The sequence below is a fragment of the Diadema setosum genome, chromosome 4 (genome assembly GCF_964275005.1).
Source record: "Diadema setosum chromosome 4, eeDiaSeto1, whole genome shotgun sequence".
Classification (NCBI taxonomy): domain Eukaryota; kingdom Metazoa; phylum Echinodermata; class Echinoidea; order Diadematoida; family Diadematidae; genus Diadema; species Diadema setosum.
The window spans coordinates 13,288,929-13,314,543 of NC_092688.1; the positions used below are offsets into that span (position 1 = coordinate 13,288,929).

At 38.7% G+C, this 25,615-nt stretch overlaps 1 protein-coding gene across 1 annotated transcript; it reads right to left on the bottom strand.

The window, feature by feature from the left end:
• Positions 1 to 471: 471 nt before the first annotated feature.
• LOC140226888 (proline dehydrogenase 1, mitochondrial-like) lies at positions 472 to 25,615 on the bottom strand. Its single transcript, XM_072307316.1, has 12 exons — positions 25,242 to 25,615; positions 21,479 to 21,687; positions 20,345 to 20,373; positions 14,137 to 14,286; positions 13,333 to 13,397; positions 9,929 to 10,125; positions 7,258 to 7,339; positions 5,541 to 5,633; positions 5,115 to 5,261; positions 4,610 to 4,884; positions 3,633 to 3,721; positions 472 to 2,871 (listed from the first exon to the last, which is right to left on the bottom strand). The coding sequence occupies exons 1-12, from the start codon at positions 25,545 to 25,547 to the stop codon at positions 2,687 to 2,689; spliced, it is 1,827 nt and encodes a 608-aa protein (XP_072163417.1). The 5' UTR covers positions 25,548 to 25,615; the 3' UTR covers positions 472 to 2,686.

Below are 25,615 nucleotides of genomic sequence, written 5' to 3' on the forward strand. Positions count from 1 at the left end.
TTATTTTTTTTCTGCAGCCTGCCACTTGAATGCTTATAAAAACAACAACAACAAAAACAGTACGGAGGACCACATACATCATCATATAAAGCAATATCACCTTCAGATATGTACACTGTAATGTAGTATGCCTACTGGTGAACATTTCCATATACAACCTTCAGCGTCAGTATAAGAATATATTTGTGCAATATACCACTGAGTAGTGAATGATTATGATAAATACTGCTCACAGGGAGTCCCTTTTGTCTTTTTGAATGGATCGTGCACAGGGTCTTATAACCCTTTCATAAACTCATCCTCCTATTATCCGCATAAGAATAATGCGGACAATTCAATAAAAAAGGCGGATAATCGTCATGGTGACTGCACACGTCCCTCCTGCGGGAAAGACAGGTGACGTTTGACCGCACCCCGACAATTATCCGCATTATCTGGGTTTGCGTTCATAAACTCCAAATCTGGTCCCGATGCTGCTATTATGCGGATAATAGAAGGGTCGAAATAAAGCGCATTATTCTTTCCCCGCTCCGATTTTACGACCAAATGTTGCGGATATTATCCGCATTATTGAGTTTATGAAAGGGGTATTAGAAACTTACATTTTCAGGCCTACTGTCACTGTGTGATTGAAACACCAAGTGAGAATTCTGAAACAAAAGTCTCCCTGCTATCAATGTCCATTCATTGTAAATATTAGAAGTCAGTAAGGCTCACTTGAGCTTGTTTGAAATACTATTTAACGATGCAAGTTCAATAACCAAACCTAACCGAAAACAAACACATGGAGAATGGGATAAGCTTTACAAAACCATTGGCTTGAACAGCATGACTGAACACTGAGATAGAAATGAACTATAGGATTAAATATGAATACCCAGACACAGGTCTGTTCAGCTGGGTGGGTCTTCACTCACAAACACTGTCAGGATAGATTGCTTGGAGGTAGTAAACATTTGCATTAATTTTCCATCCCACTGTTTAACTACAATGTAAATGATAACTCGTAAAGCATAAGGAAGCAAAGTTCGATAAAATTGGCCCAGCAGGAAGTGTTAATGTTAGTAATAGAGCGCAAAACTTTCCACGCTTGTCGTAAGTCAGCATTAGTCTATATAAAGGTTACCTGTACATCTGACAATCATTCCTTATTGCACATTAATCTAATCTATTAGGACCTTTGGGAATATGACTGAAAGCCACTTTTGCTCCACCAACAAAACTTGTCAATCTTTGGTCGTAGAATTTACTAACATTGCTCTCCCAATACACTGTACGTATCCAATCATGATGAACTGCTGGTCTCTATGAAAGGGTGCTGACGTGATTAGTATGTACTGCAGTGGTCAGCGGTCATATGCCCTATACGGCGGGACTGCAATTTGAGGTCACATGTAACTGGTTAATGCCAGAAGCATAGCAATAACAAAGCCATTCATGGCTATTCAGATCAACAGTGCTTCTCTTGGCACAGCATGGGAGAGAATTAAAGTGTCGCGCTTTGCCATACACAGTGAATACTTCATCAACACACACACTGAAAATATTTAGAATGTTTAACATTTTCTCCTCAAGCTCTACAGAGCTTCTGTGAACTTTATGAGTTATATGAATAAATAAGTCCTTTAAAAAAAAGTCTCAGTGCATGTATACAGGCACACAATGAACATTCAGGTATGATACACTGCTATTAGTTCACATCCACTTTCAGTACATGCAAGCTCAAACATGACATACCTCACAAATAAATTATCTTATCACTAAAAAATAGACATTGTGAAAGAATAATTATTGGGTTGCTTCAGAATAAAAGAGAATATCAACATACCACTTCAAGAGGATAAATATAACAAGGGTAAAGCACCTTGGTCTGCACACACATACACATGGAACGATAGGAATAAAGTCAAAACATTCTTATAGACTTTGTCATTATACATAACGGTGATATGAATATAATAACAAATGGCTAAAAGATCACAATTCCATATGCAGTGTCCAACAACAGCCTCATTTAAAGGAGATAAATCAAACTGTCACACATTTTTGTTTGTTTCAAAGCTAGAGCGTAGAATGACAGTATGATGAGATTCATGACAATATAATGGCAAAAAACTTCCAACTTTGTCAAGGCAAACAATATGCAATTTTGCCATATAACTCCACTTTGGTGATAACCTCCCAGACTTAAAAAAAAAAAAAAAAAAAATACTGTGGATCTCTTTCACTGCACATCTATCGAACCAAGAAAATTAGTGCCATATTCCCGTTCTAGACTTCAGCACACTGCAGAATGGCCAATGCATCATTTGAAGTTATGTGCAATATGAAAAACAAAAAATTGTAAAACAAAATTACAGGCATAGTATCAATAATTTATCTACAAAAATAGTCATTCTCAAGAAGTTCCATGGTGTCCAATTGATATGCAGTTGTCTTCTACAAGTTCAAAGGAAGTAAAAGCAGTTCAATCATTCTAACCAGAAATAATTCTTATGTGAGTACCACCAGCTAGAGGTCAGGTGGAAAGTTGACCCAAACACGTTTCAAAAGTCCCCCCATGACTCAAGCCCCACTAATTCCGAAGAATAAATGAGCCATAAATTCTTGTGACTGGCATACGCCATCACCAGTTGAGAAGATGCACGGGAGGAGGAAGAGGTTGCGGATGTTGCCATGGAGACGATCATGGTCGGTGGAGCACCTCCCCCTGCCTGACCCGCCTCTTCAGCTCCTGCCAGAGCAGCTGGCGCTCCCGCGTCACCCCTTGAAGCATCCCGCTGTTCTCCTGTGCCCGTCGTGACAGGTAAGGCAGCACGTCGTCCACTGGGCCATACGGGACATACTTGTAGACTGCATAGCCCATCTCTCCTGTTGATGGGGACAAAGCGAGAGAAAAAAAAAAAGAAGGAAAAAATCACTTTCTTGTGTCTGTGAAAGCCAGTACACATGCTGTGACTGCAAAGGTCTGTTCAAACTTGATACAACTTCCTTTTGCTTTTCTTGAAGTCAGAACCTTTCTTTATGTGGAAGTCACAACTTGGTTTGACCATGCGTTATATGATGGATTTGATATTTGACAACCTTCTCCTGAATATGACAAATACATTTACATGTATGATAGTCACCCATTCGTTCACTAGAAAAGTGCAATGCCTTGCCAACTAAATAAAGGGTATTAACAAGCACATGTCACATCTCCCTCCTCAGACAACAGATGCATGTTTCATAGACAGATTTGTAATCATTGTAAGCTGTAATAACTGGAGACACTATGAGTGGCAGCCTGCAAACAAGCAACCTTTTGGAAGCATTCAAGTTGTTGCCATAACAATTGCAGCTATAGATTGTAATCTAAACTATTTGCAGACTTCTCTGTAAAACCGGGCAAAAATGCTCATTAGTCCAAAGGCTTTTTTGGAACAGATTCAACACCTGTCAAGAATGACACTCCAAAAGAATAAACTCAGTGTACATGACATGATGAAGCACTATGCTGGCTGCAATATCTACAGACTGCACAAGTGTGCTCGTGTGTCATGTTAAGTTGGATCTATGATACAATAGACATGGCAGAGAGACCTCCCCCTTTAATAGTGAATGGAGGTTGTTAAAGGTTGCCTGGAGCTCACCTAGTGGAAAAGACACCTGGTCACACATCCCTAGAAGCTGGCCAAAGTACACCAGCCTGTCCCGGGGACCAATGCCTAAATCTTGCATCCTGTAACAAACAAGCACACACAAAAAAAAAAAAAAAAAAAAAATGAAAAGTAAAACTATTGCCTTTGCCTATTTGCATCAGTGTCTTAAACTCAGGCTTGCTTTTAATTTTCAAGCATATTTTCTATTGCTTTCTCTTTGACAGGGATGCTATCGGGGTTTGTTGAAAAATTCGGAAATCAACATTTGCGGGTGATTTTGATACATGGTAAAAGCAAAATGTTTACAGACTTGAGAAAAAAAAAATCTGAATCGGATTTACATCTACAGAATATCATGCCTGTTTGATGAGACAGTGGATGCGCATCTATGATCTGCTTATATTTTGTATGGCATCATAAAGAAGTTTATTCTGAAGTACTCAAGGATTCCAGTACGGGATTGCTGATCATAGATAGACAGTGCATGAATTGATCTGATCGGTATCAGTGCAGAAGGGATTTATTAACTCATGCTTTGTCATTCATGTGAAATTCTACTGAAAGTGCTCATTGACATTGTAAAATCACATAGAACAGTGACAGTTTCATGTCAATTAGACATTAAGTAGGAACATTAGGAATTGTTTAGATTTTCATGTGTTTGCACAAAACCTGGATACCAGTCACAATATATGCATATTGGGTGTGGTAGTGATGTCAATGGTTTACAACAGTCCCTGTAGACTTCACACAAATTTTCCTACCATTTCTTTTTGTGTTTAATGACTTCAAAAAGGAGAAATTATCATCTTTGATAAAAAAAAAATCATCCTAGAGTTGTAATTAAATCATTCTACTGATGTAATTTTCAAAGAGAGACCTTATAGTTGCAAACTTAATGACCCAAAACTGTGATTTGAAGACTACCATTTTGTACAAATATGATAATGGTTAAAAGTCCCACTGACCTTTCAACTGTGTGCTGAACGGTGTCCTCGTTGTGTGAGGCGACCATGATGTTGATCTTGCGACCGGCCCGGATCAGATCCAGCACCGAATCCAGGCAGCGCGTGTAGCTCTCGTTGGTGGCATCGTACGTCGGGTTGACAGGGTCCTCGTAGCCGATGTCTGCCGCCCTCTTGCGCTCCTGGTCCATGTAGGCACCGCGTACAAGCTTGGCACCGAAGTAGAAGTCTTCCCTCCTTGCCAGCTCCAAATCCACAGACATGGTGTTGTATGTTTGCTGGTGGGTCACAAGAGGTGTTTGAAAAATCATTTATGTCAAACAAATGAACATAGTAGGCCTCTTGACATGATTTCTGGACATCTTCTACCAAAAGAAGAAATATCTTGAATGATGTATGAATGATAAATACATAGAAAAGTACAAATACAGACAACATGCGTCATCTGTAATATGATCTGAAAGAATGGAATACCGGTAGTAGATGATGGGCGTGGCATGCGGCCTACCTTGAGATAGCACTGGTAGGTGTTGAAGATGATGGGCTTGCTCTTGTTGAACTTCCGCATCATCTCCATGGTGAGGCGGCTGATGGCTGGCTGGAAGTAGGTCTGCTCTGCATCCACCATCAGACGGACATTCTGGTCTCGAGCACACTGGGGAGTAAATTCATTTTTAAATTGAAATCTTAAGTTAATAGTTAGCCATTAAATGCATTATTTTTTAAATTCTTTTTATATGTACCATCAATGTCAGGAGCTTCAATGAATGGAAAATCACTGCCTGATATGTGGACATTTAAAATAGCAGAAGTACTGGATGACATTCCTGTTCTCTCTCTAAAGGAAATGGGATAGGATAGGAGTAGATAAGTGTACAACATGGGTCTGCCCTCTTCAGGATTGTAGGATGAAGATGTGGAAAAGTTCATTTACCTTTGCAAGTTCGTTGACCCTCTGCAGCATCCTCTTCATCTGCTGTTCCTCCTCCTCTGTCAGGGTGAACTGAAGGAGCTCTAGTTTGTCCCCCTGCATTATTGACAAAAAAACAAACAACGAACACAAGGTTCAGATTATTATGACTGGAGAATTGGTATCTCTCACCCCTCCCTTCCCAGTCATGTTGGCAGCCCTTCTGGGTCTCTTTGCTCGCATCTCCCCCCCCCCCCCCCCAAGAAAAAAAAAAAAAAAAAAATGTTGGCTGAAGTTCTATGCATTTCTGATATGTTGTTTCTTGTTTTTGTTTGTTTGCTTTTACAAGAGACAGGTCTTGCCAGTCACTGACAAAAGGGAAACAAAGGGAAAGGGTACAGGCTTCACAAGAACACAACATACACACACACACACACACACACACACACACCAAGTTGACAAGTTTGATATCAGATTACCTCTGAGACTTTCCATTAAAAAATTCACACAACCCTTGGCATTCTTTCCACTTTTTGGGACACTTCAAAGATATCTTCCCGTATGGGATACTTCAATCATTTGTCAGTTGAGTGTTGGATCACTGTTGTGCATCTTAGGCCAAAAAAAAAAAAAATTGTTGCATTGGCGTAACCCGCCCGACCCTAAAAATTCCGCCGACCCCATTTTTTTTTTTTTTTTTTTGCTATCGATATCAAATATCTTGTTGATTGCGATCGCGATCGCACAAACCCGGAAGTGGAAACGGCTCTGGGGATATCGGATGTACGAGGGAGAGATCGAGCGCCTCGCATAAGCCTTCCTTGATCAGTACGTCATCTGTTTCAAACACGGACACGTACTCTAACAAGATTTATTGAGTATTCAGTGTATACGTAGCATTCAGACTGCGATGTATTGTGCACAGTTTTGCCATAGGTTTCTTGTGTGGAGAACTTACACGAATCTGTATATGTGGGACTGTAATAGAGATCGCCGTGTGCGATGAAAAGATCGTACATATGGGTCAATTCGCATATATCTTATCTAAGTCAAAATAGTAAAATATGAAGTGAAAACATTCAGGATAGGGATTTCAACATCTTTAAATTCTGTGAAGGGGTATAATTCCAGTAATATCGGCCTCATAAATGATTTGTAGAATAGATGAACACAGCACATTCGGTGCAGCAGTTGTAACTGTTTACTGAGCTGAGCACGAGTTTTACACGTAAAATGCAGGTAGCAAAAAAAAAAAAAAAAAAAAAAAAAATCCGCCCGACCGACCCTATTTGAAAATCTCATGTTACGCCAATGCAACAATTTTTTTTTTTTTTTTTTTTTTTGGGGGGGGGGGGCCTTATATTGTGATTTCTTTACCCTATGGGTCATCCAGTCAAAACTATGATGTCTATCAAACACATTTCCTTTTAAAATCTCCTTTCCCAAACCATCATGCTCACCAACTACAGTGTGCCTTGATAAAAACACATCAGGGAAACTTTGAAGGGAACTCATTCCATGTGAATATTTCTGTGTATGAAGCCGAAGAAGATATCTAAGGTGATGACGTCATCACATCCTTCCAACTGCAACATGTGATTGTGATCACTACCAGCACTTCATCACAGCATGAGAAAGTTTAAAAATAAATATGATTTTATTCATACACTAAAGTCAACCTCAACATGATTGTTGATCCCCCACCCTTCCCGAACAGTGTGCACCTTTAAGTTCCTCATACCTCTAGTCTTGGAGCCTTGAGGATCTTGGACAGCTTGAGGTCAGGCTGGACAAGGCACTCCCAGTCCAGCAGGTCAATGCAGCTAAAAAGACAATAATAAAAAGAAACAAACAGAATTAAGAGCATACAATTCTACCATGTTCATAATGCTGCAAGAATGTCTTGGCATAAACGAGACAGTAACATAATTTCACTTGGTATGTAATTACATTAAATATCTGTGTTGTACTGCTTCACACAGCTAAAAGGCACAATTTTAAAACTGACATCGAAAAGCATAAAAATACTTGGTGATGCAAGAATGAATATAATGCCATAAACCACAACATCCATAAACTTAAAATGTGCGTAAATGACAGCCCCATGTATGCATTCACATTTCCACTTCGTATCTATTCCCTGTCTGATCCTGATTTTGATGGCCAATTTACACCTCAAACAGTAAGCACAGGAAGCATTACATCTGTTAATCAGATTGTTGCGTAATGATACACAAAGTTGTCACTACCCCCTTCCATTCCACTATGATGACCGGATATATCTCTTCACCTCCCGCCAATCAATGACCCCTACCAATACTCTCCACCTCCAGTGAGTCACCGACCTTTATCATCGCTGCAGTATACATCTAGCCACCTAATTTATAACCAGGTTGAGTCAAACCCAAACATCCTGACCTTCCCCAACTGATTACTTAGAATTGTTGAAGAATCTAAACCCAAGAATACTACCTCTTTTCTAAAACCAGTCCCACCTTCGTTTCTATTACAACCACAGTTGTGCTCAATTGAAAGCCCTTACTTAATATGAAGACTCCACCCCCATTCACCCTTTCATAGTACAGTGTAAATATGACACCCAATGTGTATCATTCAATGTATGAAAAGAAACATATCATTCAAAAGGACTTGCAATCTGAGAGCTCAGAGGAGATTGCTCCCAAAAACCTCTCACAATGCTCTCCAAAATATACTGAACCGTGTGCCATGATACTTCATTAAATGTACCTCTGTAAACTAAACTAGTCCCAATACACAACAATATCTTGTATCTCAGCAATGTCAAATATTCAGGACAGCAAAAAAAAACAAAAACAACAACAACCCAAAAAAACATGGCAGCCAAAAGCACTATGTGAAATGGGATCGCCTTTTCTTTGACATGTCGAGGCATTTTTTTTTTTTTTTTTTTTTTTTTTGCAGGTGAGACTGCTATCAAAGATTTAGACAGGACACTGCTCAACTGATTATCTGACAATAAATCCAGAAGAGTGATTTTCACCAAAATTTGAGATACAAGGGTCTATCACCCCAGCAACGATATATCTATGCTATATACCTATACATCTGTGCATGAAATACACATTTTTGCTAATGTAATTTTCAGTGCATCTAAAAATGTAAGCAACTGCTTCTTTGAAGTATCCTCCAGCTTTCACTGAAATCAGCTAGACTCTTATTACCAGTCTCTTCATTTCAATCTTCATCTAGTACTGGTATAATGAAATCTCTCTCAGCCATCCTTTAGTGGTCAATCTATTTGTATAATTCATTCTTCCAGTCTGCATCTGTACTGCTTTACTGGTTACGTCAATATACAGCAAATGGTACGTACACACTTCCTTGCATAACAACAGAGCTTATCACACACTGGTACACACAGAGAAAAGACACACACACACACATGACAGAGCTTTCTCCTGCATGACATCACACAACAGGGGATCACATGCCCTATATGGGTTTTTACCGTGTTCAAAGAGAATGGTAGCAGTATTGCTATACTGCCTGCCTTTTCCTTTGCCCCAACTTCACATGCCATTGAGATATCAACTCTTAGATAGATCACTAATATCTGACAGATTTGATGGTAGTGTGTAAACACAATACAGCAAGTAACACTGCTTGTGACAGACAGTAAAGATGAAGACCATCTGTCATTGTGAATACACATATGCACACACACACACACACACACACACACACACACACACACACAGACACATACACAAAAAGACTTGAACAGACACACACAAACAAATGCAAAGACCTTCTGCCAATGTATCACAGGCTCATAGTGATTGTCGACCATCACTAGTCAAAAAGGGAAAACTGAGTCAAAACAAAAACTTTGTGGTATTCAAATAGAACTGGTGACAGGAAAGAAAAACAGATGACTATAAAATTGCACCATTGAGCAAGATGCTAAAAATTCACGCAATCATCTCATGGAGAACTTTACAATGAATTCCGACGGACAAGCTGAAATGGCGGTTTCAGCCATATCATAGGAGATGGCTAGCGTTGGTTGGTACATTTCATCACACTAATCTTTGCCCCCTTCCCCTCCCTGGAAAAAAGATCATAGACCCCTATGTAAACCGTGCAACTTTGCTAGTCAGGGTGTACCACCCCATGAAGTGGAAATCAATTCTATTGTCACAAGGTCAGGCGACATGCAATTGAACATTATACGCCCTAAAACAGATTATGGCAAAAGATGTTTTGTATATAAAGGTGCTTCTTTATGGAACGATGTAGTTCGACATGTTTCTTTTGATATTTCCCTTGATACGTTAAAAAACAACTAAAATAGTAAATAATATAAAAATATTAAATAAATAAAAATTGAAATTGAATTGAATTCGATTTCACGGTTCCACATCACTCACCCGTCTTTGTTGCCATCGACCCACGTGAACCACTGACCGCACTCGTCCCGCGAGGTGATGCCCATGGACTCCAGCTCGGAGACGAAGCGGTCCCGGGTCAGGAGGTGGGACAGGAGGTCAACGTGCTGGTCCTCCTCCTCCCCCATCATCCTCAGGAACATCTGGCGGGTGCGCGTGATCACCTCCGACAGATTCAGCTGGATGTGATGCAAAACAGTCACATGAGAAAGACAGGACTCAGTTTAGGTTCCTTGCAGACACTAACCCTTGAGCATGCAAATTGTGTTTCTCTCTTTCTAATGGACACGATGGCAAATGGCACTGATCCTGGTATATATGCATTTGAAATGTTCGTGTGCAATTCAATTTCGTGAATATCGTGAGAGCCAAGATTCGTGAAATTAAAATGCATGCAAGTTCCCTATTTCAATATGCACTGAATGCCAGTGGCAATTCACAAAAAAAAAAAAAAAAAAAATGCTGCTGCGAAAAAAGGCTGTTGGCTCCAATTCGCAAAAATCTCATGCCACGAAAATATCTTCCTTTACAATAGATATTGCAGAACATATGTAAAGTGATGTAGTAACATGCCCACTTTACTGTATAGATAGTACTGGTGGAAAGCTGGAATATAGTAGCTTTCATACCAAGACATGTAATATAAGTTTATGGAGCAACTTGCCCATTTTAGTGTACATAGAGTTTGTAGAACCAGAAAGCTGGAATCTATTCATTACCAAGATACAATAGCTGCTTGGTACACAGTGTATTATATAGTGCCACCACGCAACCTAAAGGTTGAATGAGTTTATGAAACAAAAGAGGTACTGCCACCCTACTTGAATAGTGGATTTAGTGGCAATGCCTGGACAGTGGCAATGACTGGACAGTGACTTAGAGAAAACCACATAAAAGTGGCTGGTATTGTTCTATGTTACTTTGAAGTTTGCCACCCTGTGATGCCGTACAAAGAACCAGAGTACAGCATGCATGTAGAATGCTTTGTATTAAGTTTCTTTCTCAATCTCCCTCTCTCCCTCTCCTATCTCTCCCTCTGCCTCTTTGTCTCTCTCTCTCTCTCTCTCTCTCCCTTACCATTCATGGTCAGTTTTTGTATAAAGTTTTTGTATAAAGTTTCTTTGAGAAGGGTTAGTCAGGAAAGCTTGGGTATGCTTCAAGAGATGAATATTATGGGATAGTAGGAACAGGAAAGTATATATAGCATATATTGGAGTTGATACAGGGTCAGTCTCTCTCCCCAAGCCCTGTGAAGTGGAAGGACGTGTTCCAGTTTCTCCGAGACCAAGCTGTTATACTTATATGTTTTAGTGGAGAAACTCAACGTTTTGCATTGACACGAAGTTCCGTCCTGACATAACTAAGTCATGTCCACTGTACATCAGTTCAAGTTGATTAGATGTTTTGAATGATATTTTATGGACGCTTTGCTGTACATTCGAAACGGTCTGTTATATGTTGGTCGATTTAAGGAGAAGTCAAACGACTACTTAGTGCTTTGTGGACCAGACATGCAGCTTCAAGAATTTGCAGCAAGCCCAAAGTAACCTTCATTTGGACAAGGACCCCCCCCCCCCCCAACTGTGAGTCAACTCAACGCAGAGATGTCCTCTGGTCATCGTTCGCGGACCCTCTTCACTTCATGAACTGAGCGCTCCAACGAGATTCGCCATCAGTTAGCATGTTAATTCGACCGCGAGGACAGTATCTATGAGCATTTTGCGCGAATATTGAATGGTAGAGACCAAATCCCCTTCATTGAATATCAGAGTGGACTTATATGTGAGTACATTCTTATCTCTGTCATTTGTATATGTATAATAACTCTTTTTATTTTTCATGGTTAAAAGAGATCAAACTGGTTGCTCTGATGCCTGACTTTGAATAAATCTCAACACCAACAAGGTGATTAATGTAATCCAATGTGTACTACATCGTCTTTGTCACTGCTTTGACGCCCACATATTTAGTTTGTTTAATGTTTCTGTGTGATATATCCATTTGGATGAAATTATGTATTCGGGGTGAGAATAAGCCATCCTGACAAGTGACTTTATTCTACAACACACACATACACTAACACCCCCCCCCCTTACACATACATGCCACAAAAATGACTCATGAGACGTGAATCCATAATATTTATATATGCCATTGCCACTTATTGACAGAGTGCCTGAGAGTATCACAGACAAGCATCAATTATTCTGTGTTTTGATAGCTTGATATTCTAGTGGATATGATGTGTGTCTAGTAATCATATCCTTAGTTCAAGTCCAAGCTGAGTATGTATAGTATGCCCATAATTTTTATCCTGGAAGTGGGTACTATACTAAATCAATTGGTGCTTACTGAAATCAATGTAGGGCAATTTGTCAATCACTAGCAATAAAAAACAAACAAAAACAAAACAAAAACAAAACAAAAAAAAACCCAGCTCGATGCATGAATTCATTTAATTTCAATTATATGTGTCTTATCAATTTCTTCACCTGACACTGCTGTATACAGGACAAATTGGATATGTATGATTAACCTTATATGTGGGAGGGACAGATGTTACCTACCCTCTTACAATGACAAAATTGACATGATGCATATCAACAGAAGTAGTCATGCTTCACTCTATTCCACTTGATATTGTATTTAATGTTTTGTTTGTACTCTTTTCACTTTCCCCAACAGTCATGAGTTATTATTTCTATTAAAGAATTAATCCACTACGAGCCACATTAATTTCCAGGCAAAGGTATGTGTATGAAATTTGTGCATATTTGCCTCAATAGCATAAAAGGGTTAAAGTGCTTAGCATTAACTTTCAGTTTCTACCCTCATAAAAATGGCATATCAAAGCGGTCCATCTGCACTTTGTTCATTTATTTCAACCACAAAAACAATATAAAGAAACATACATAGAAAGTAAAAACAGAGCTAAAATATTCTTTTACACATTGAATGAAATTTTCTCTTTTAATGCAGTTTTTTTTTTTTTTTTTGCTTCTTTTTTTCTTTCTTTTTGGTCATCCATCTGTTGTTGACTTGGTCATATCAAATTTTCCCCTCTTTTTTCTGCAGTTTTGGTTTGATTGTGTTTTCTGTTTTTAGGCCATTCATCTATCATTGACGTATTCCTATCAAATTCCCTCAGTTGTGTCTGAAATTATCTCTGACACATCAAGGCTATCAGCGGGCGCAATAAAAATGGACATCTGTGCCAGGTTTCAACCCAGCAGACTGAGACATTTAATAGTCACAACCTGAGAAATATTAACCCATTGAGGACGCGGCTGATTTTGCTACAACACGCATTTCCCATAGACACCTGCCTGAGTACACTTGATAGGCCTACTCATCCTCAACGGGTTAAGAGTTAGTCTGAAACTCACCAAGATCTGAGGTCTCCCAAGTGCCGTCAGCTTGATGGCAGTGAAACCATCGTCTGATGTTGCACCTATTTTAAAACACAAAGACATATTATATTCAGTAAATGGTGCCGCCCTCTGATGTATTGCATATTCTGATATTCATAGTCATATCATGGCCCTCCCCTCTTTTACTGGAATAATTTGTATCGTCATAAAAGATATCTACCTCCACCATGAGTTATATTTTTGTAGGCATTGGTTTGTCTGGCTGTCTGTCTGTCTGTTTGTAAAATATACCTCAAAGTGGTATGAACATTGATATTAAATTTTCAGGAAAATAGTGACACAAGGATCAGATGAATCAAACTGGGTAGTGGTCTAGATCACCGTGGGGATCCAGGATTTTTTTTTTTTTGAATTTTTGAAGGATTCTTTATCAATGGGAAATCCCAATATGGGAAGGAATGAGCAGCTTGGCAGATGTCTGTGCTCTCCTAGCGCTTTTCTAGTTTATCTTTCTATTCTACTCTATTTATTACTGAACTTTCTTTTTTTTTGCGGTAGTGTAAACCCCCTGTGTTCCACATCATTGAGACTGCAACGCATGCATGCCTTTTAGAAAAAGCTACAGCTATGACTCCATAACACAACTTATTGATCAGTTTGTGAGCGGTTGGCATTTGATCAAAATATCTGAAGTTGGCAAGCTCTTGAAAGAGTCTGGGTGCGAATGTGGCTCACAGACAGTTAAAACTAACTGGATCGCAATACAGAATCTCACTATAACCCTAGGTATGTAGTATCATTAAACATTGTTGGACTTACCTGCTACTCGGATGCAATTCATCAGGGTCTCCAGGTTGTCGTCACATTTCTTCTCGTCAGTGTAGAAGTAGGTCCTGGCACTGGAGACGCCCTCGCGGCGATCTCCAAACTCGCGGTGGGCCTGGAACTGTCTCAGATGCTTGCTCTCATCTATGGGAGGGGGAAAAAACCAAAATGACATTTTTTTTTTTTCTGAATCATCATTGAAAATATTACACATCAAGTAGTTTTGCTGTGTAGATGGGATTATCTATTTCGTTACCTGATTATACTGTTAACCAGATTACCTGAGGTCAGACCATTCCTTTGCATATCACTGCATTGCAAACGCAGGTCCCACTCAAGTCAATACACATCTTTAATGTCCTTGTAAAATGTTCAACATGTGAGAGCACTCTCATTCAGCAAATGTCTGATTTGGCAAATCGTCCCATCTCTCACAGGATATCCCAGCATTAACTGGTATCATCTTACACCAGATTAACTGAAAGATGCCTCACCATTACTGAAAAACAAAAACAAAAAGTGATACCATTCCGTGCCATTTCTGGTTTACCAGATAAGGCTGGTTATGCTACAGTACCATCAAACCTTGAAAAGTGGATATGACTCAGAATTATCATCACCGAATGACGTTTTCATCATTTTTAGAAAACTGCATCACCAGGACCATGATTTAATGGATTTAACTGCTGTATGTTCACAAAATATGGAAAAAAATGATTAGTGTATTATGACTTTACAGATTCTTACAAAGTCAAAGGGACTGTACAGTACTGGTTCAGGTGGGGATTCATGTTTTGAGCATTCCTAAGTGAGATAATGAGAACTTATGAAATATGAAATAGCATGTAATTGTAAGAAGGATTCAACGTTTATTTGATGAAAATTGGTTTTCAAATGGCTGAGATATCGAAAAAAGTGATAATAATAAAAGGCGACAGGCCACGCCCTTTATTAGGGTCTCTTTGTTTCACCTTGTTTTTGGATATCTCAGCCATTTCAAAATCGATTTTCATCAAATAAACTTTTGATACCCCTTATAATTGCATGCTCTTTGACATCTCATAGAGTGGTTTCTGAATACCTCACGAAACGTTAAAAGCTAAATCCTCACCTCAACCAGACACACCCTTCAAAGTCAGAATCATTTTAGCTGATTATTAGCTCAACTTAAAACTGTATTTCTACTCCGTTGTTAGACAATTGTGATGCATTCTATAATGTTTGTATAGTTTTTCCTGTCCTACAGTGTCTGATGTTGTTTGTTGTTTCAGAATATATTTCTTACAAGAGCTTCATAGGACATGTAACATTCACAGGTAAAGTTATCAAAATCTACAACAAATATTACATCAATTTCTGGCTCATGTCGTATTGTACGCCAAAAAGGCGTTAATTCTAATGTTATGAGATACCCTGGTGGTATGACTGATCTTCACAAAGGTGACAAGGAAGGAAAATAGTCATATATAGAAGGAAAGATGAGAAATTCCACGAAATCACCAAAACACAAGCCAAAGAATATCCATCACCTGCAGCTTAGGAAGATTTTTACCCCAAGTAGTGCATTATTTTGGGACTACAGCATAAAGTCAGAGCCAACAAGTTCAGATATTGACAGAAATCATAAATATATATATATATATATATATATATATATATATATATATATATATATATATATATATATATATATATATATATTTTTTTTTTTTTTTTTTTTTTTTTTTTGGGGGGGGGGGGGAGTTGCAACCTTTTGGGGCTTTGACATGCCTCAGTGATCTACCACTGTGTGCTGTTGGGAATGGCACAATAGACACTCTGTTCAAGTAAACATTTATCTTGCACAGAATTCCTTTTTTTTCCCTTGTGTTGAGATGCAGCTGATTGTCTTTTTTTTTCTTTCTTCCTTTTTTTTTTTCCAAAGTGACTGTGACATGCATGTCATATTAAGGTTACCATGTTCACTTCTTATTCAAGAAATAAATACTTATAGATGGCCATCCTGAGTGTTATGTACACTCTGTAATCACCATAAACAAGCTTGTGATTATCTGGTAATCTCAATGCATTTCAGGTTTATATACCTAGGTACAGAGTAGGAGGCTTGATTAGATACAAATATGACATCAAAATAAAACAAATGAGCAGTCTTAGCAGTCACACAACTCAAGGTGTTATTTTATTGTGCCAAAAGTTGCCAAATTTGATGGCCTTCAATGTGTTGAAACATGCTTGATATTCTCATTGTCTTTCCATTTTGACAGTTAATGTTCTCACTAATCCATTTCACTTATTTCATCTTTTTAATCTTACTCTTGGGGTAAAAATTCTTCTCTATCCATTCCCAAAGTATATGCGAGGAAAATGCAGAGGATACATCCAGCCCCCAGCACAAGGAAAGAAAATAGCATTATTGATGATGTGTGAGACAGAACTAATGTGGTTAGTAACCTAAAAGCTACAACATGATATCTACATATTTCAGGAAAATACAGGAGTACAGATCAATATCAGTCTAAACAGATCCGTATTCAAGGCAGACCTCATACCAACTGTGACACAAACTCTATCAGAAATCTAAATATGCTTGAAGATGTATCACCGTTAAGAGACCAGCATGATTATACATGTAGGTATGTTATGCACATATTAGAAAGAGCATGTCATATTAACGACAGAAGAGAAAAGAAAAAAAAAGAAACAGAACAAAACATCCTTTCCTACTCAGGAGCTGTAGGCCTGCACATCCTACACAAGTGCAGTACACATCATACATATTATGCAGGGACTGTCCCCACAAAACACTTGGCAGAATTCTGCCAGTTGTTCAAAACACCCCCCCCCCCACCCCCCAAGGCAAAATCTTAAATAAAACAAACTAAAATATTGACAAATTATGATCATGATGACGGTAATCCTACTCGCCGTGAGCCGCTCTGAAAAAGCCCACAGGAAACCAGAAACATGTCATGTACAAAGGTGACTTGCAAGTGTCAACGAAATATACAGTGTCAATGTCATGGTTGATGAAATATGAAGGCTGCAACCACCGTGCAGATCATGAGACATCACACTATTAATCATATAGAGCCACCCTCTGCAAAGAGGGGCTGATACTCTGTCAAGGAACAAACAAATACAGGTATTAAAATAAACTGTGCAGAGAACTATTACAACATACTACTTAACCCATTTTGTGCCCAAAATTATCATCTAATCCTTATAAAATTGGCAACTCTGATTTTTTGTTTTGTTTTGTTTTTGGGATAACCCATATTGTAGAAAGACTAGATGGAACCGGCTGAATTAATTACTACTATGTAAAATCTCACATAAAAAAGATAAATAAATGAATAAAAATAAGAGAGAAATGCTTCTGAGACTTGATAGGCTAATGGCTAAAACTGAGAGGCATATTAAGCTGTGACATAATGCTGCAGCAATAGCCGCTAACAAATGGAACTTCCCTGGCCCCACCAGCCAATGTCCTTGTGACATACTATATGTGCTGAATATTTCACGAGGTTTGTATTTTCATGAATTTCGCGAGTCAGGGGCTGTTCGTAAATTCAAAAACATGCAAAAATATTAATTCTCATCCCGAAATGAATGTGGCGTGCACAAAAACATTTTTCTGTTCAGTAGTGTCCTCCATAATCATGAATTTAACCACTTCCAAAATTGTCAGAAAGTCCCAATCCACGAAAAATTAGACTAGCTAAATATGTGGCGTATCAAACAGTAGGCGCCTACATGTAAAGCACAGACTACAGGGCATTCTCCCAACTACATTCCACCCATTCCCACTGGAACAGGCTCTCAAATGGTTTGATCACAGCACAACAAACGAATACCCTGTTACAGAGCTGTTAGCAAGAGAGATAGCCATGAACACAGTGCTTTCTAAAAGCATCTATATAATATAATCTACTAACACACAAGATTAAGCAATGAAAGAAAAAAAGGGGGGGCAAAGAGCTAGTATGTTTGCAGCATATATGTGGGTATAATGTAACATCAAAAGCAAAATGAAACATGCAGTGCTCTGGACATTACTTACTGTATTCAGCTTGAATTTCTGAATATTGTAGAGGAAAAATCAAGGGTTGCAGCAAACGAGGAAAAGGAACAAAATCAAGCAAATGCATAGCATCATGGCAAAGTAATACAGGTGAATGAGAATATGGAAGGAAACATATATGCACACACACACACACACACATACATGCACACACACATACACTCACATACACACATAAAAAGAAATAAACCTTTAGATGGGTAAAACTGCAGGATTTTTTTTTTTTTTTTTTTTAATGAGGATGCTGCAGCCAGAAATTATGTGTATAATTTAAAGGCCAGGGGGGAGGGGACTTTTAAAAAAAGGGAAGTCCATCCTAATATTACAGTAACATGTATATTGCTTTGTGTGATAACAGAAAAATTCAGAGAAGTCAATCATTGAAAATTTGGGGGAACGAAAAAAAAAAAGTGTCATACAAAAGAAGTTACATCATATGAACTGATAAAGTTTAGAAAGACCAATTGGCAACTCTGTGAGATGTAATTGTTGAGCAGCTCTCCATTTGTTTTGTCTACAAAATTTCTTGAATTTTTCTCAAATATTTTGGCACAGACAGAACTTAACCCTAGAGGGTTATATGCATGCACATATTACTCTTACGTATGTCACACACAACTGCCAAGTTGCCTTGGTCTCTAGTTAATTTAAAGAGTTCATAACTTTTTAAAATGTTTTATTCCCCCCCCCCCCAAAAAAAAAAAAAAAAAAAAAATCACTAATCTACTTTTCTGATTCTTTTGTTTTCATGCAAAGCAACATATCAGGATGGAATTCATCTCCAATGAATAGAGGCAAATCACATGCAAATCTGGTCAAACTGTGTCATGCATTGTTTGGTACAATAAAAGCCAAGTTTTAAGACCAGTAAATCCAACAACTACTGTATACGCCGAATATTTCGCGAGGTTTTTATTTTAGCAAATTTCGCGAGTCAGCTGCTATTCGCGAAATTAAAAACACGCGAAAACATTGACTCTAATACCGATATGAATGTGTCGTACGTGCTAACATTTCTCCATTCAGTACACGACTCCACGATCGCGAATTTAACCACTCGCGAAATTGTCAGGAAGTCTTGTTTCACAAAAATTTAGACTCGCGAAATATATGGCGTATACAGTATGTGCCTAACATAGACACTGGACAGGTAGCATACAAGGAGACCATGATACATGTATGTATCATATCTATATCCTCCACTACCAATATCCTGTGCAGTACTGAAATTGGTCTGCACAGCATCATTCATGGTATAGTGCAAGTTCTACATCATATAAGTCATCATAATGGATTTATCAATGTTTGGGGTTTTTCATATATCATGTGTATTGATATTAGTGTCAGCCTAATGGACCACTGTGTAAATCATATATGACTATGATTAGACTTTATGACATTTATGGTAATTGGTAGATGAAGACATTTGTAAAATTTTTGGAGGAATATCAAACATGTATATCAGGCGCTGTTTCAAGCCACTAGTGATATCATGGATACAGTGTACCTCAGCGAGAGATAATTTAATAACAGTATTTTCTTGGTGCTGTGCTATTCCTGCCACAGTCTCTCATTGCATATTATATCTGGTGAATTTATTTTCAATGAAGCCTGCATTCAACACGCTTGACTAAGTAATATGAGTCGTCCTTTGCAAATTCCTGCAATAGACTATTTTTGTAAGCAGGGTCCACACGCAGATATGAACAGATGGGACTACACATGAAATAATCCCACATTACTCACTAAAACTGTATCACTACGTAGCCTTTGAAGTCAAAAAAGCACCATAGCTTGCCTTTCTCCTACATTTTACTGCATGAATGTTACAGGAGCTTTTTTTGTTCTTTCTTTCTTTTCTTTTTTTAGAATATTCCTAGCACCAGAACTTTGCAATTTGTGACGGACAGCCAAGTCAACACGAGGCAAAATATCTGCTTCTCCCAACTTAACTGCTCAACAAGTTGTGAGCAATATTATGCAGAACATATCAGTGAAAGTTTGAGGAAAATAAAGACAGTCAATTCAAAAGGTTAAGTGCCATCATAGCTGGATAAGGAGACTACTACATTTTATAATATCATTATGGACAGAGTGACAGGAACAAAGAGAAATACAAACCTTCTCCCTCTGCTCCGGATATGCATGACCTGAAATGAAAGAAGACAAAAGGGAGAATATGTTTCACGTGAGAGACACATCACTGCATGGCTGATCTGTGGGCAGTGAATCTTCCAAATTGATAGAGCAGCTTATTATACAGTAATGCTAGGTAAAGGCAGAATACAGCTGAAAATATATCATGGGCAAAAAAAAAAAAGGAAAACCAAAAGCGATGTCTCGGCTGCATATCACTATAAAAAGGATGAGTATAGTGTTTCCCGATGTACACTGTAAGTTCAGTGACATTTTGACCTTTGACCCTGTCAACGTCACCATTAATATTCAAACCTGACCAGCATCTTTATAGGTGGTCTACCTGTGGCGTGAGTTTGGTGGTCATATAGCTCAAAGCTGTGGAAAGTTATTGAGAGTACACTACAGTACTAGGAGTACAGGGCTTTCAGAGCATTTCGCTTGAATCCACAAGCTACTCAGAACCTCATGAAGCATGTCACTCACTGTTTAATTCTACAATGGACCTTTATTTACATCATGCACCAGTGGAATTGTTTATTCCATCAAAGTAAATCCCAAAGCAGAAAGAAGTTATAAGGAATGACAGATGCATGCCTGCCTGTGCAAAAACAAAAATGGTATTTGTGTAAGTTTCTCTCCGACAGCACACAACATTCCTAATTGTTGTTTACTATGATGAATTTGCTATTCATCACAGCCAATAGTTTGGGTTTTCTTTCAAGTTTTGTTTTCGGTCGGTTTGTTTGTTTGCTCAGGGGTATTTTTTGTATGTGGTATGCTTCCTTATACAATTTGTACATTCCTGCTGTACCTCATTTAAATCTAGCCCTCACTTTTCCGCATCTTTTTATTACAATGTATCTATACATGGGCTGGCACACAATTGTCTCTGCATGTTCAGGAGCGTTCATCAATACTAGGCAATCAAAAAATACCTCCCAACCATAAAATGATGAAAAATAACATCCACAATGCTATCAATACAAGGAAAAGCATGCAGTTCGTCTGCTAGTCTGATCAGGGAGATGGGAGAGGGAGACTCCCAGGTTTGATTATATTTGTACCACGTGTCAGGAAACTCAAAGAAACAAAAACTCATTACAGTAAATGCCTTACTCCATCTCAGCGTCCACAGCTTTGTTGTGCGGAATGTCCTCCTCCACGCTGTAGTCCAAGATGGCACCCACTCCGTAGCGGTTCAGCCGCGCCACGAGGGGCTGAATGGACGGCTGGTCCTCCCCGGCTACAAAGTGTCCGTAGAAGGTGGCCTTCATCAATGCCTCAAATAGCCGCTTGCCCAGCACCTTCCTAGACAGGGACAAAAGCTGGGGAAGAAATTTGATAAGCAGAGTGAGAAAGCCGATACTTTCTGTATGAGTGAATGGGTCAGAATCTAATGTGTACATATATCAGTTAGTTTCCCAGTCATTAGCTACATTGTGTATGCCATATTTCAGCACACAAGTACCCCCTTAACAGCAAAGTACAGTAGTGACTAGATGTAGAACCCACCATGTGTTTCACTATATCCCTAAATATTGGCCGATGTTCGTACAAATTATGTTCCCAGGACTAGAGAGTAGCAACTTGCAAACAAATGTCACGAAAGCACTTTTTAAAGATCTCCTTCTCTTTTAGTTTTTGAGTCAACAACACTAATGTGTAATCTCATCAATGAGCAGAATATTTTGTGTTTACATTGTAAATTCAGAGCACATGTATATGTACATAGGAATTGTCCAACAGATGCATGGAGTGATTAAAGTTTAAAGGGATGTACAGTGTAAGATCTGCTTGGAGAATTATTAGAGTTTAGGACATATATTCCTGATAGGATCCTACCATGAATCAGTGTCTACTGCCATCAAGTAGCTATGTTAGGCACATCCATACACATGAATAATAAAAAACGTAGAAATTCTCTTAATCCCAAAATGCAATTTGCAAAGTCATTTTAGTAATTTTCTTTATGACACATGTTATTCAGCAGCAATGCATTTTTTTTTTTTTTTTGGATATGAGTGGGACTATTCTAATTGGCACTTTAATTGTGACATAATAATTTCTAGGAAACAAAATTATCAACAAATAACCACACTTCTTTTTCCTTCAATCTGGTATTTCAGGTCACATGTATTGTGAGCCTGGATTTAAGTTATCAAACAGGAAAGAAATGTTGGTGCTTCATACTGTACATCACACAATCACCGTCTGATCAGCAAACAATGACTGGAAACCCCCACTACAAACAGTGCAATGATAAGAAAAGTTGCCCAGACATACTAACAATTTAATCTCTGAATGAGATAACTGCCATACAATAGCTGCTTACACAAGATAAGCCTGGGGTGAATTCATGGTAGATCTATTAATGTAGACGTTTTTGTGTTGATATTTGCATTAATTGTAAGTTTGTTTGCTTGACCAGTCCACTTGTTTGACTTTTGTTTGAACACGAAATCACAAATCTTGTCCCAGTAACCTTAACATAATCACGACATTAAAAACCAATCAAACAACATTCCAGGTGGTATCTCTTATATAATCTTGAGATTATGAACTGCTTTCCCCACTAAATCTCATGCAATTCAAGCCAAATCTTTTAACATAAACTGCATGCAACATTACAATGTATGTCAACCAAGTGATTTGGTAACAATACTACATGTAACAGTCACTGTTGAATACCAATGTGTCCATTTACTTCAGGTTTCAAGCGAAAAGTAGCCATTGTTTTAGGGAACAATAAAAAACATTTACACAGCTGTACTGGTATTCTATCCAGGGAGAAAGGGATCACTTAATATTCAAATATTGAACTCTTGTACCACTGCCGTTTTCTTCCTCAAGTAGTCATCTATCGACTCATGGCTGATCAAGGAAGGCCAGTCTTTCTTTACTTTATGTTTAACATTAACAGGCTGTTGGATTTATACTAAGAGAGCAAAACAAAGCAGAAAGTACAAATGAGTTTGTTTGTTTGTTTTGTTTTTTTCCAAATTTCAGGTTGGTGCTGGTGTGAGCAAAATGTGGATCTTTGTGTTTGGGAGATGCTGGTAAAATTTACAGAGATTTTTGGCAATCTCATCCTTCTTCTTCGTCTCATGTCTCAAATACAATATTTGTGGTTGAATCTTTTATACTTTACTTGAACCAAACATACAGTGGTTGTAAAGTTCTATGGTGTATAACTATACACAGCCCAGTCGCTGTACATGGTACGTCGCGACAGGGCTGTACGCGCGCGACCACCAATCACTAGGAGAGGCGACGTAATCGTACACGATAGCTTTGACTTTTGATACTTACGATCATTTTTGTCACCTCAAACTCATCGAGTATACTCTTCAATATTTACTCTACATCTGATGCTATATATATTCAAATGTACGTAATGAATCTTACCGAAATTGATCATCATATCCAGCATGTCCACACCGTACACAATCTTTCACGCCAGGCCAAGCTCAGATATCGGGTGGTCACGTGATGTGAATGCCCTTTCAAGCAGCGTACGCACGGTTACTAGTATAAGGTATACAGCTATAAACTGTACTGGGTTATTGTGTCGCAGACGCCAAGGTTTGTTCGACACTTTCAACGCACACGCGCTCGCTCTGGAGCACATCCGGTCACGCATGCGCATAAGTCAAGGCGCCATTTTGAATCCTGCAACGACGAAGCCCGGCGGTCAGGAATTGCGCCAGAAAGTGTCATTTATTTGTTCCACGGACTTATCGCAAGTGGTCTCCATGGACCCAGTGTGGCGAACTATTCTTCTGTAGCATTTAACGTGAGTAAAGTATTCTGTTTAAAGGAGAAAAGTATACATGTTCCTAAGTTTTGTAGTTGTGTTGAGGTTCCTCACTTCGAGGCTGCATGCCGTGCGTGTCAGACGCTGTTTTCGCATAGCGTAACAGTGTCTGGTCGGGCTATATGGTGTAGAGACATGGTGCAAGACATTAGACATCAAATGTGAAGAGCTCAATTCATATTCAGTACAGTGAATATTTGGGAGATAATGACACCATGCACCCAAAGATAGTATAGAGATAACAAGATACGAAGGCGCACAATAAAGATGGACATAAAATGGCTACCCTACATGACGATACAAAAGAGAGCTAAGTACAAACTCAGTACACCTACAATGTCGGAAGATCATTCATTTCCAAAGGCAGTTGTATTCTTATTATCTTAAAAAGATTTAAAAATTACAGTCGTAGCTTTTTTTCAAATTAAGGGGATTATTTTGAAGAACAAGATTTTAGAATTATAAGGATTATTTCGTGGAGGTAAAAATTTGGCAACAGCATGATCTAAAAACAATCAAAGGCACTTGATAAACAGCAACAACAACTTCAAAGACAGCGCGTCTCAGGTGATGTGCGTATACGTTTGAGACCGCGCACTGTCCATTAACTTCAAATACAGCGCGTCTCAGGTGACGTGCGTAATATGCTTGAGGACCACGCGCTGTCCATTTGTTTTGTACAGGACTAGCGCGCACTTTCCTGTCTTTTTAGTTAAGCGTCTTTGCCATGCACCAGAAACAGTGCAAGCACTGACTGAACTTAAAATCATCCACTGCTTTGATTGTCAAAAAAAAAAAACCCCAACAACAATAATCCCAAAATAAAAAAAAAAAAGTACATGTAATAGTTTATAGGCAACACTGATTTTACTTAGCCTCTAGAGAAATTTCATTGCATTCTTTTTTTTTTTCTGGGAAAAGGGGGGGGGGGGAGGGAATACACCACAAATGTTCTTCATCTCCAGTACCAAATTCTTGTGAAAGACTTGATGTTGCATCTAGTGTAAATTCCTGTCTAGACAGCCCTAGTATGAATACGACAAAGAGCAAGTGACGCATAATCACCTGTTTGTTGTGCTTGATGAGGAACTCGAACTGGCAGAGTTTCAGGACTAGCGCTGCTCTGCATATTTCTGCTGTTGTCTTACTCCGATATGCGGTGACAGGACAAGAAAATGAGAGGCTCTTCTGTGAAGTGCAATCCACCTGGGCTTGTTTTTGAATTTGTTCCTTGCTTACATCACCTTCAACTCCAGCGTTGGCAAGACCCTGATCTTCTCCACGTCTGCTGTCTAGTTCAACTTTTGTTTCCAAGTTCGTGGCGGGAACGCTCTTATATCTAAGACTAATATTAGAGTCTACACTTCTCATACACGGATGTAAAATTCCAGATCCATGTTTAAGGTTCCAGAAAGTTTGGGGCAGGGCGCATCCACGTC